Genomic DNA, 12721 nt, shown 5'->3' with positions numbered 1-12721 from the left:
ACTTTTATTCCATTAACAATTGAAGAATGCCACACTGATCCGTCCAATATGTTTTACAGTTTTGAAATGAGATTTCTACCTGCTTCATCCTGTCAAAGTCTATGTCTCCTTCACTAGTGCTGCCCACTGGTCGCACCCTGCAAAACAACAACAACCATAGGGATGATTGGAAATGATCGATAAATATTAATTTCATAGTAAATAAGACCTATACAGTACATTAAAGCAGAACTGTTCTACAGCTAATGACAAGTGACAAGCAACATTCATCCTTGATTATTAGATGAAGGTACAGTATCTTATATTGATATAGCATGGTGGTGTTAGCAATGTAAGGCAACAATCCATGTCTTGATTGCGTATGTCTTCACACTCCAGAGTTAATACTTGGTGGAAACATCTCTGGCAGCCATTGCAGCTGTGAATCATTTTCAATAAGATTCTACCAACTTTGCACAACTCTTAGGGCAAAATACACTTGGTGTACAAAGTATTATGAAAATCTGCTCTTTCCATGACCAATGACCAGGTGAATCCAGGTGAAAGCTATGATCCCTTATTGATGTCACTTTTTATATCCACTTCAATCAGTGTAGATGAAGGGGAGGAGACAGGTTAACGAAGGATTTTTAAACCTTGATACAATTGAGACATGGATTGTGTATGTGTGTCATTAAGAGGGTGAATGGGCTAGAAAAAATATTTGAATGGTGAATGGTAGAAGGTGCCAGGCGCACCAGTTTTTCACGCTCAACAGTTTCCCGTAGATCGTGGCTTCCCCCTCTCTCACTCTCTCCTACATCCAGGTTCTGTTATCTCAGGTCGTAAATTCCCGGCGGAGACTCTCTCCCCCTGGCCATGCAGTATGGAGAGAGTTTCACAGTAGAACAAAGGAACTCCAGCCAAATTCTAGTACATTCCAGAATTTGAGAATTGAATTAATATCCATCTTTTGGAGAATGTGTAAACGGTCGGTCGAGAAGCCAGCTACGACCCGGTCCATTTTGTTTCATGTTTGTGACCTCATGAAAGATAATACAGCCACATTACCCTAAATCTGTTTACACAGGTTCCTCAGTTATAAGGTTTGCAATCTAATTATTGTATATAATGAATGAGTAAAGATTCAACTATTTGTGAAATTATGTAATGTGATGTTAAACCTTTAATGTGAGATAATTGTATTCCCTTTAAAGTTTAACTAAGTCAATTGCCCGCCCCTGTGAGCACCGACATGATCTGGCATCATAGAACCGCCTTTCCTATTGTTACGAATAAAAGCCCCTCCTAAGAATATCCTCTTCAAACTGAGAAAACCCACAGCGTGAGCTGTGATTGCAAATAGTTTAGACCACGCATACCTCGGTGTAAGCTGAGGGGGCACAGGTTTGATTACCAAAACTAAAAAACTAGTCCACGTGGAGCATTGGCTACACAGCTGGAAATGGTTCAACTCTGAGACTATCAATCCCTACAGAATAAGAGCAAATCTTAGATACTAATTAATAGTCTGAAGCTAGAAATGATGTAAACCTGGGATGAGAATACCGACAACCGCCGAAACATCTATCTATGAGAACATTTTTGAATGGTACTCTGAAGTATCCATTCTAACAACAAAAGAAAGAGAGAGATTCGGATGAACTGACTCTCCAGCAGACGGACTGACGATTCCAACAGAGAAGATCACGACACATGGGCGTAAATATATATTTTTAGCAATTATTCCCAAATGAGTGAGCATTCATGTGCAAAGAATTAGCATTTAAATTAATATAATTATCAACTGTGTCAACTTTTGTCTTTCCCGCTCTTTCTCAGTACACACCCACTTCTCTTTGTCCACCAAGCCGTCATAACGGCTTAGCCCACTAGAGAATCTTCCCTATCCTTGTTAGTAACAAATATCTACTGTTTGTTTGTTTATGCATTTCTGTGATTATTTAGTTAGTTAGTAAATAAATGATTAAGCCAATTGGTGTATGGATGATTTATAATAAAGGCTGGGTTCGTGCAGATAACCAACAATTTACGACGTTTGGAGTGAGACTGACGTGAGGTAAAGAATAATTAATTAATAGAAGACTAATTGATCAGACATGAAAATATCTGAAGAGTTATAATCGGAAAATTCTAACTTTGTAATCTGAAGATTTTCCGTGGTGCCCCGAATTCCTATTTAATTACATTTACAAGATTAGTTTAATCACGTAATAATAATTATAGAGAATTGATTCAATAAAATAACAGTCTTCACTTTAAATGATGCCAAAGACACAACAGTATCAAGAACGGTCAACCACCCAAATGACATCCAGCCAACTTGACACAACTATGGGAAGCATTGCAGTCAACATGGGCCAGCATCCCTGTGGAACGCTATCGACACCTTGTAGAGTCCATGCCCCAACTCATTTTTTTGGTCAGAATTGCTGAAGCTCAGTATATTTGGAAGGAAATCATTGATGGACAGCAATATTTAAACCTTGTCTTGGATTTTTTAAGCAGTTTTAAGTCAGGATTTATACTGGACCATTCAGGAACACTCTACCTCTCTTGCAAAGCCATTCTGTTGTGTTTTTTTTGCATTACAATTTGTGTAATTGTCCCGCAGAAAAACAAAACCCTATCCCAGGGTTAGGTTTTCAGAAGACTGAGTTGTTGTTGTTGTTTTTACCTCGGCTTTGCTCTTTTCATATTTATTTTGATTCTAACAAACTCCCCAGTCCCTGTGGTGACAACATACCCATAACATTGCCCCAACTATACAACATTGCATTCGGTCCATATTACTGGTCTGTATGACAAATAAGCCTGTGTTAAAAATTCCTCTTCAAATCATCCATTCTGTTTGTAACAAGGCTGTTAAGTATCACTGCAAGAAAACACACCAAATAAATTAACTTTTTGGCCTAAATTAAAAACTACAGGTTTGGGTCAAATCCAATACAATACAACACAGAGTGAACCCCTTTGTATTTTCAAGTATTGTGGTGGCAGCATCATGTTATAGATATTCTTGTCATCGGCAGGGACTGGGGAGTTGCTCAGGATCAAAACAAATATGAAAGGAGCAAAGCCCAGGTAAAAAGTTTAAGAAAAATCTGACTCAGTCTTTTGAAAACCTAACCCTGTTATAGAGTTTTATTTTTCAATGACAATGACAAATTATGCCAAAGACACACCAGAATGGCTTTCCAAGAAGTGTTGAGTGTTCCTGATTGGTCCAGTCTCAGTCCTAGCGTGAAAATCAGAGACAAGGTTTGAATATTGCTGTCCATAAACGATTCCCAACCAAATTTACTGAGCTTGAACAATTTTTATAAAAACAATATGCCTTAGGAAAGTATTCACACCCATTGACTTTTTCCACATTTAGTTGTGTTACAGAATGCAGGTAGCCTAGTTGTTAGAGCGTTGGGTCAGTAACCCAAAGGTTGCTGGATCGAAACCCTGGGTTAAAAGCAGAAGACACATTTCAGTTGTACAACTGACTACGTTTGCCACATTTCAATAATACATTATTTGATTTTTCCATTGTGTTAATAATGGGCGGCTTGATTGATTTCCACGTTTTTTATTTAAAGAAATTCAAGATGAGAAGATAATTGTCCAGCCCATTGGGTATCTAAGTACACCCCCATATGCCATGTCTGTCACGCCTTGGTCTTAGTATTTTGTGTTTTCTTTCTTTATTTGGTAAGGCCAGGGTGTGACATGGGTTATTGTGGTGTGCTTTTTGTCTTGGGGTTTTGTGGGGTGACGACTTAGTCTATGGCTGCCTGAGGCGGTTCTCAATCAGAGTCAGGTGATTTATCGTTGTCTCTGATTGGGAACCATATTTAGGCAGCCATATTCTGTGAGTGTTTTCGTGGGTGATTGTTCCTGTCTCTGTGTTAGTGTTCACCAGATAGGCTGTAATAGGTTTTGCGTTTCGTTTGTTGTTTTTGTATATTATGTTATTTCATGTATCGTCGATTCTACATTAAAGGACATGAGTAACCACCACGCTGCATTTTGGTCCGCTTCTCCTTCAACTGACGAACGCCGTTACAATGTCTTGAAATATGCAGACAGACAGATTGAAAGTAAGTTTACATTGTAATAGTTCGGACAGCCAACTTTCTAGCTCAGTTCATAACTTTTAGACTTTCCCAGAAAGCATGGATTATTGTTTTCCAAGATAGTGTGATGGAAAATGTTATGTTTGTGTTTCTTCTAATAACCAATTTCTGTGTTAATGCAAGTGACTGATTGAAAAAAAATCGTCACTATCAGTATCTGCAATTTGGCAGCACGCCCAGAACTTTGTTTTGAGAACGAAAGGATATCTCAGTTACAAGGTCTAAGCTTGGAGAGATGAAGCCTTGTGAGGTATTGTTCTGTCACATGCATGAACCAGTATTGGCCGGTCACATGCATGAACCAAATGTTAATGATTCATTCATTATGAATAATTAATAAGCTGAATCATGCAAAAATAACTTCAGTGTAAGCAGTATACAGTGGGGCAAAAAAGTATTTAGTCAGCCACCAATTGTAATTGTATTATTATTATTTAATAATTGCTCCCACAGTTGATTTCTTCAAACCAAGCTGCTTAACTATTGCAGATTCAGTCTTCCCAGCCTGGTGCAGGTCTACAATTTTTTTTCTGGTGTCCTTTGACAGCTCTTTGGTCTTGGCCATAGTAGAGTTTGGAGTGTGACTGTTTGAGGTTGTGGACAGGTGTCTTTTATACTGTTAACAAGTTCAAACAGGTGCCATTAATACAGGTAACGAGTGGAGGACAGAGGAGCCTCTTAAACAAGAAGTTACAGGTCTGTGAGAGCCAGAAATCTTGCTTGTTTGTAGGTGACCAAATACTTATTTTCCACCATAATTTGCAAATAAATTCATAAAAAAAATCCTACAATGTGGTTTTCTGGATTTTTTTTCTCATTTTGTCTGTCACAGTTGAAGTGTACCTATGATGAAAATTACAGGGCTCTCTCATCTTTTTAAGTGGGAGAACTTGCACAATTGGTGGCTGACTAAATACTTTTTTGCCCCACTGTATAAGAGAACTAACGGAACTGCCCCTGCTCCTGACAAACGTGTGCTATGGTGTATCACGTTTGTTGGAACCTCTCCAGTTAACTGACAATAAAGAATTATTCATTTAAGTTTGACTTTGCCTTTTTTTTTATTACTACGCCTGTCAATCTTATCAAATATATGATTTAGGTCACCTGCTAAAATAACAGTTCCTGTCTGGATTTGATCTAATAGCTTGAATTCTATCTAAAAACACCATATTTGCCGCTGGTTGGACGGACATTGAAATCAAGGTGTATTTTTAACCATGTAAAGTACAATTCAACATTAGAAAATATTCTTGGTCCATGTGCTTGGATATAAGGGTATAACAATGTATTCTCATTTATCAGGATTCCTACACCTCTGCTGTTACTACAGTAGGTGGTAGCAAAGGCTTCTCCAACTCCTCTTTAAATATTCAATTTCTCCTTTTTTAAAAATGTAACCCTTTTTCTAAAATTAATTAAATTGTTTTTCCCTCATCAATCTCCACACAATACCTCATAATGAAAAAGTGAAGAGGCGACTCTGGGATGCTGGCCTTCTAGGCTGAGTTGCAAAGAAAAATCCATATCTCAGACTGGCCAATAAAAGAAAAGATTAAGATGGGCAAAAGAACACAGACACTGGACAGAGGAACTATGCCTAGAAGGCTAGCATCCTGGAGTCACCTCTTCAGAGTTTATAATTGTTTTTTTATTTGTATTATGATTGTTATTATAAAAAATGGTTACCCCTTTTTCCTCGCCAATTTCATGGTATCCAATTGGTAGTTACAGTCTTGTCTCATCGCTGCAACTCCTGTACAGAGAGGCGAGAGCTGGGCGTCCTCCGAAACACAACCCAACCAAGCTGCACTGCGTCTTGACACAATGCCCACCTAACCCGGAAGCCAGCTGCACCAATGTGTCAGAGGAAATACTGTACACCTGGCGACCGTGTCAGAGTGCACTGCGCCCAGCCCGCCACAGGAGTTGCTGGTGCCCGATGGGACAAGGACATCCCTGCCTACCAAACCCTCCCCTGACTCAGATTACGCTGGATTGTGGCTGATTAGGGGTGTGTCTAGCATAGGCTTGGCTGCCTGAGGCGGTTCTCAATCAGAGTCAGGTGATTCTCGTTGTCTCTGATTGGGAACCATATTCACTGTGTATTTTGTGGGTGATTGTTCCTGTCTCTGTGTTAGTTATTCACCAGACAGGCTGTATAGGTTTTCACGTTCCGTTTGTTGTTTTTTATTTATTTAGTTATTTCATGTATCACTTTTCTTCATTAAAGAACATGAGTAACCACCACGCTGCATTTTGGTCCGACTCTCCTTCAACAGACGAACGCCGTTACAGGATGGTTGTATCCCTCATATTCATAACATTCTATATTGGCTGCAATAATTTTGTATAATAAATTAAATCGAAAAACTCTAAGTTTTTAATCCTGCGTTGTTTTGTGTATCAGTTCATACATAAACCATGTGCCATGGACTCGGCACATCAAAAATATCTTCCCAACTATTTTTCAACCTGTATGGCGCAGCTGTCAATTTATTGGTCCTTAAATGAAACTGGTATACTTATTTTATTTAGCACAATTTTCTTTAACCAATTTGGTCTTTAATGTAGGGTCAACAGACAAGTTCCTTACCTTCTCCCCTTCCACTTGCCTCTTCCATTGTTGCAGTATTGCTGCAATCAGTTGGAGAGTTATGTCACTCATTTTGTTTTCTTGCTGGTCCAGTTTCTCTTCTAAAATGTGCTCCTTTGTTTCCAGAAGGCAAATTTTGTTGTCCTGTTTGTCCATGCACCCGCCCTGTATATGCATATCTGACACGATAGACTCTACTTTCCTTTCGAGAAAATCACCTTTTTTTTAACAACAGATTGTAACAGTTATTTTGTTTTGGTGTTATCCTGGATATCCATTAGCTGGTCGTTATTTTCATCTCCGTTGTTCTTCGTCTTTTCCTCTAAGGGAAGCCATGGCTTGTTGGGTTCGAGTCATGGCTTCTTCTATGGCTTCTTCATATAATCACAGTTTTGACAATACAAAACAGAGCTACTGTTCTATCGGTACACGTATGCGCCTCTCAAAAGGTGATTCTAACATGTATTGACTCAGGGGTGTGAATACTTATGTAAATTATGCATTTTTCTATTTAATTTTCTAAACATTTCCATGTATTACTAACATCTTTTTATTTAGTTATGGGGTATTGTGTTTTTTAAAATCTATTTTGAATTCAGGCTGTAACAACAAAATGTGGAATAAGTCAAGGGGTATGAATACTTTCTGAAAGCACTGTATGTTGTGCAATGCTGCTAGAATCTTATTCCAAATTATTCTCAGCTGTAATGTCTGACAAAGGTTCTTCCATCAAGTATCAGCTCTGGGTTGTGAAGACATCTGCAATCAAGACATCTTTTTATTTTTTTTTACATTTTCTAGAACTTTTTTTCATTTTGAAAATGTGAAGTAGGTTGTGTAGATCTGTATACATTTTTAGTGAACATGTTAAGGCAGCAAAACGTGAAGGGGTGGGTGCAAGGGGTGTGTAGACTTTCACTAGGCACTGTATCCCTTCTCATTGTGCCACAAGATATTTTAAAAGGTTTGGGAGCCCCTATCAAACAGATGACGATACTAACCTTAATACCAGTGAAGAGTTATCTACAGAGTTTACTCGGTCCCATGGATTCTTCCCAGCACCTAGAAGGAGAGACGATCACAATTAGAAGAGACACATTTTAAAAAGCAATATCGCTCAAAACAGGCAATAAAAAATATAATGGTCAGACTCAGAAAAATGTGGAGGCAAGAGTGTGTATACCTGTAAAGTTCTGTCCTGGCTTGGGATCCTCCTATAATGGAAAATTAAAATGGATGATTGGGTGTGTGTGTGTGTGTAAATATATATAAATATATATACACAACACACACACACACACACACACACACACACACACACACACACACACACACACACACACACACACACATACACACACACACATATATATGTATGTGTGTTCTTTCTTTTTTACAATTTTCTACATTGTAGAATAATAGCGAAGACATCAACACTATTAAATAACATATATGGCATCATGTAGTTATTTAAAAGGTGTTAAACAAATCAAAATAAATTTGAGATTTTAGAGGCTTCAAAGTAGCCAAGCTTTGCCTTGATGACAGCTTCGGAAATTCTTGGCATTCTAGTATCGTTAGTATCATCAACTGGAGCGACAGGTAGCCTAGTGGTTAGAGTGTTGAACTAGTAACTGAAAGGTTGCAAGATCCAATCCCTGAGATGACTAGGTAAAGAATATGTTGTTCTGCCCCTGAACAAGGCAGTTAACCCATTGAAAATTTGAATTTGTTCTTAGCTGACCTGCCTAGTTAAATTCTCTCAACCAGCTTCATGAGGAATGATTTTCAAACAGTCTCGAAGGAGTTCCCACATATACTGAGCACTTGTTGGCTGCATTTCCTTCACTCTGCAGTCCAACTCATCCCCAAACCATCTCATTTCGGTTGAGGTCAGGTGATTGTGGAGGCCAGGTCATCTGATGCAGCACTCCATCACTCCTCCTTCTTGGTCAAATAGTTCTTACACAGCCTGGATGTGTGTCACTGGGAAGCTCTCGGCTGTGCTTCCCTTTGTAGTCTGTAATATTTGCAAGCCCTGCCACATCCGACGAGCGTCGGAGCCGGTGTAGTACGATTTGATCTTAGTCCTGTATTGACGCTTGCCTGTTTGATGGTTCATCGGAGGGCATAGTGTGATTTCTTATAAGCTTTTGGGTTAGAGTCCCGCTCCTTTTAGCTCAGTGCGGATGTGTCCTGTCATCCATGGCTTCTGGTTGGGGTATGTACATACAGTCACTGTGGGGACAACGTCATCGATGCACTAATTGATGAAGCCAGTGACTGATGTGGTGTACTCCTCAATGCCATCAGAAGAATCCAGTAACAAATTCCAGTCTGTGCTAGCAAAACAGTCCTGTAGCTTATCATCTGTTTCATCTGACCACTTTTTTTATTGACCGAGTCACTTGTGCTTCCTGCTTTAATTTTTGCTTGTAAGCAGCTTTCAGGAGGATAGAATTATGGTCAGATTTGCCAAATGGAGGGCGACAGAGAGCTTTGTACGCGTCTCTGTGTGTGGAGTAAAGGTGGTCTATAGTTTTTTTCCCTCTGGTTGCACATTTAACATGTTGGTAGAAATGAGGTCAAACGGAATTAAGTTCCCCTGCATTCAAGTCCCTGGCTACTAGGAGCACCGTCTCTGGAGGAGCGTTTTCCTGTTTGCTTATGGCAGTATACAGCTCATTGAGTGCGGTCTTAGTGCCAGCATCGCTCTGTGGTGGTATGTAGACAGCTGCGACAAATACAGATGAAAACGCTAGGTGTGGTCTACAGCTTATCATGAGATACTCTACCTCAGGCGAGCAAAACCTTGAGATTTCCGAATATATCGTGCACTTGTTTAAAAATAAACATAGACCACACCCCTTGTCTTACCAGAGGCTGCTGTTCTATCCTGCTGATAGAGTGTATGACCCGCCAGCTGTATGTTGTTAATGTCGTCGATCAGCCACGACTCGGTGAAACATAAGATATTACAGCTTTTAATGTCCCGTTGGTAGGATATGTGCTTTAAGTTCTTCCAATTTATTATGCAGCGATGATACGTTGGCCAATGGGACCGATGGCGATAACTATTCCATCTCTTTCTCCTGCAAATTATGAGGATGAGGGCCTGTTTGGGTGTCAAGAGTAAATCCCTCTCGTCTGACTCATTAAAGAAAAAATCTTCATCCAATTCAAGGTGAGTAATCGCTATTCTGATGTCCAGAAGATCTTTGAGATCATAAAAGACGGTAGCAACAACATTATGTACAGTTGAAGTCGGAAGTTTACATACACTTAGGTTGGAGTCATTAAAACTTGTTTTTCAACCACTCCACAAATTTCTTGTTCATCTTGAAACTACGGGGCACTATTTTCATTTTTGGAAAAATAACGTTCCCAAAGTAAACAGGCTATTTTGTCAGGACAAGATGCTAGAATATGCATATAATTGACAGCTTAGGATAGAAAACACTCAAAAGTTTCCAAAACTGTACAAATATTGTCTGTGAGTATAACAGAACTGATTTTGCAGGCGAAAGCCTGAGAAAAATCCAATCAGGAAGTGACTCATGTTTTGAAAGCTCTGCGTTCCGATGCCTCCCTATTGAGCAGTGAATGGGCTATCAACCAGATTCGTTTTTCTACGTATTCCCCAAGGTGTCTACAGCATTTCAGGCTTTTATATTGAAGAATGAGCGTAAACGACTACATTGCGTAAGTGTCCGGCTGAGGGCTCTCAGAGTAATTCTTGCGTAATAGACAGAGGTAGCTATTTTTCCTCCCGGTCTTACTGAAAATACAGCTGTTCCTGTTGATATATTATCGAATAGATATTTGAAAAACACATTGAGGATTTATTATAAACAAAGTTTGCCATGTTTCTGTCGATATTATGGAGGTAATTTGGAATATTTTTCAGCGTTGTCATGACCGCAATTTCCGGTCGAATTCTCAACCAAACGTGAAGAACTAATGGAGTTATTTCAGCTACAAAAATAATATTTTTCGAAAAAAGGAACACTTGCTATCTAACTGGGAGTCTCGTGAGTGAAAACATCCGAAGCTCATCAAAGGTAAACAAATTCATTTGATTATTTTCTGATTTTCGTGACCAGGTTGCCTGCTGCTAGCTTGTCTTGCTTTGGCTGTAAAGCATAATTTCAAAATCTGAGATGACAGGGTGATTAACAAAAGGCTAAGCTGTGTTTCAATATATTTCACTTGTGATTTCATGAACATGAATATTTTCTAGTAATATTATTTGTCCGTTGCGTTATGCTAATGAGTGTCAGTTGATGACAATTCTCCCGGATCCGGGAGAGGGAGTTCCAAGTTAACAAACTACAGTTTTGGGAAGTCGGTTAGGACATCTACTTTGTATATGACACAAGTAACTTTTCCAACAATTGTTTACAGACAGATTATTTAACTTATAATTCACTGTATCACAATTCCAGTAGGTCAGAAGTTGACATACACTAATTTGACTGTGCCTTTAAACAGCTTGGAAAATTCCAGAAAATGATGCCATGGCTTTAGAAGCTTCTGATAGGCTAATAATCATTTGACATCATTTGAGTAAATTGGAGGTGTACCTGTGGATGTATTTCAAGGCCTATCTTCAAACTCAGTGCCTCTTTGGGAAAATCAAAAGAAATCAGCCAAGACCCCAGAAAAAAATTGTAGACCTCCACAAATCTTGTTCATCCTTGGGAGCAATTTCCAAACGCCTGAAGGTACCACGTTCATCTGTACAAACAATAGTACGCAATTATAAACACCATGGGACCACGCAGCTGTCATATCGCTCAGGAAGGAGATGCGTTCTGTCTCCTAGAGATGAACGTACTTTGGTGCAAATCAATCCCAGAACTACAGCAAAGGACCTTGTGAAGATGCTGGAGGCAACAGGTACCAAAGTATCTATATCCACAGTAAAATTTGTTCTATATCCACATAACCTGAATGGCCGCTCAGCAAAGAAGAATTCACTGCTCCAAAACCGACCCAAAAAAGCCAGACTACGGTTTGCAACAGCACATGGGGACAAAGATCGTACTTTTTAGAGAAATGTCCTCTGGTCTGATGAAACAAAAATATAACTGGCCATAATGACCATTGTTATCTTTGGAGGAAAAAGGGGGAGGCTTGCAAGCTGAAGAACACCATCCCAACCGTGAAGCACGGGGGTGGCAGCATCATGTTGTGGGGGTGCTTTGCTGCAGAAGGGCCTGGTGCACTTCACAAAATAGATGGCATCATGAGGATGGAAATTTATGTGAATATATTGAAGCAACATCTCAAGACATCAGTCAAGAAGTTGAAGCTTGGTCGCAAATGGGTCTTCCAAATGGACAATGACCCCAAGCATACTTCCAAAGTTGTGCCAAAATGGCTTAAGGACAACAAAGTCAAGGTATTGGAGTGGCCATCACAAAGCCCTGACCTCAATCCCATAGAACATTTGTGGGCAGAACTGAAAAAGTGTGTGCGAGCAAGGAGGCCTACAAACCTGACTCTATCAGGAGGAATGGACAAAATTCACCCAACTTATTGTGGGAAGGTTGTGGAAGGCTACCCCGAAACGTTTGACCCAAGTTAAACCATTTAAAGGTAATGCTACCAAATACTAATTGAGTGTATGTAAACTTCACTGGGAATGTGATGAAAGAAATAAAAGCTGAAATAAATAATTATCTCTACTATTATTCTGACATTTTACATTCTTAAAATAAAGTGGTGATCCTAACTGACCGAAAACAGGGACTTTTTACTTGGATTAAATGTCAGGAATTCTGAAAAACTGAGTTAGCGTATTTGGCTAAAGTGTATGTAAACTTCCGAATTCAACAGTAAAAAATAAGTTACAAACAATGTGGAAAAACAAACAAAATAGCACGATTGGTTAAGAGCCAATGAAACCACAGCCATCCTCTCCATCCACCCCCTCACAATCACACCTCCTCCCCAATGCTTCACGGTGGGAACCACATATGCAGAGATCATCCTTTCA

At 39.4% G+C, this 12721-nt stretch overlaps 1 protein-coding gene across 1 annotated transcript in view; it reads right to left on the bottom strand.

Moving 5' to 3' along the window:
- LOC118368588 (ena/VASP-like protein) overlaps positions 1 to 12721 on the bottom strand; it is a 61609-nt gene that overhangs the window by 1650 nt on the left and 47238 nt on the right. The window contains exons 9-11 of the mRNA XM_052497094.1: positions 7904 to 7934; positions 7722 to 7782; positions 80 to 137 (exon numbers count right to left, since the gene is read on the bottom strand). Of these exons, the coding sequence (XP_052353054.1) occupies positions 80 to 137; positions 7722 to 7782; positions 7904 to 7934 (150 nt within the window). The remainder of the gene's footprint in view (positions 1 to 79; positions 138 to 7721; positions 7783 to 7903; positions 7935 to 12721) is intronic.

This window comes from Oncorhynchus keta, chromosome 35 (genome assembly GCF_023373465.1).
Source record: "Oncorhynchus keta strain PuntledgeMale-10-30-2019 chromosome 35, Oket_V2, whole genome shotgun sequence".
Classification (NCBI taxonomy): Eukaryota; Metazoa; Chordata; class Actinopteri; order Salmoniformes; family Salmonidae; genus Oncorhynchus; species Oncorhynchus keta.
This window is presented reverse-complemented; position numbering and strand designations above follow the sequence as displayed.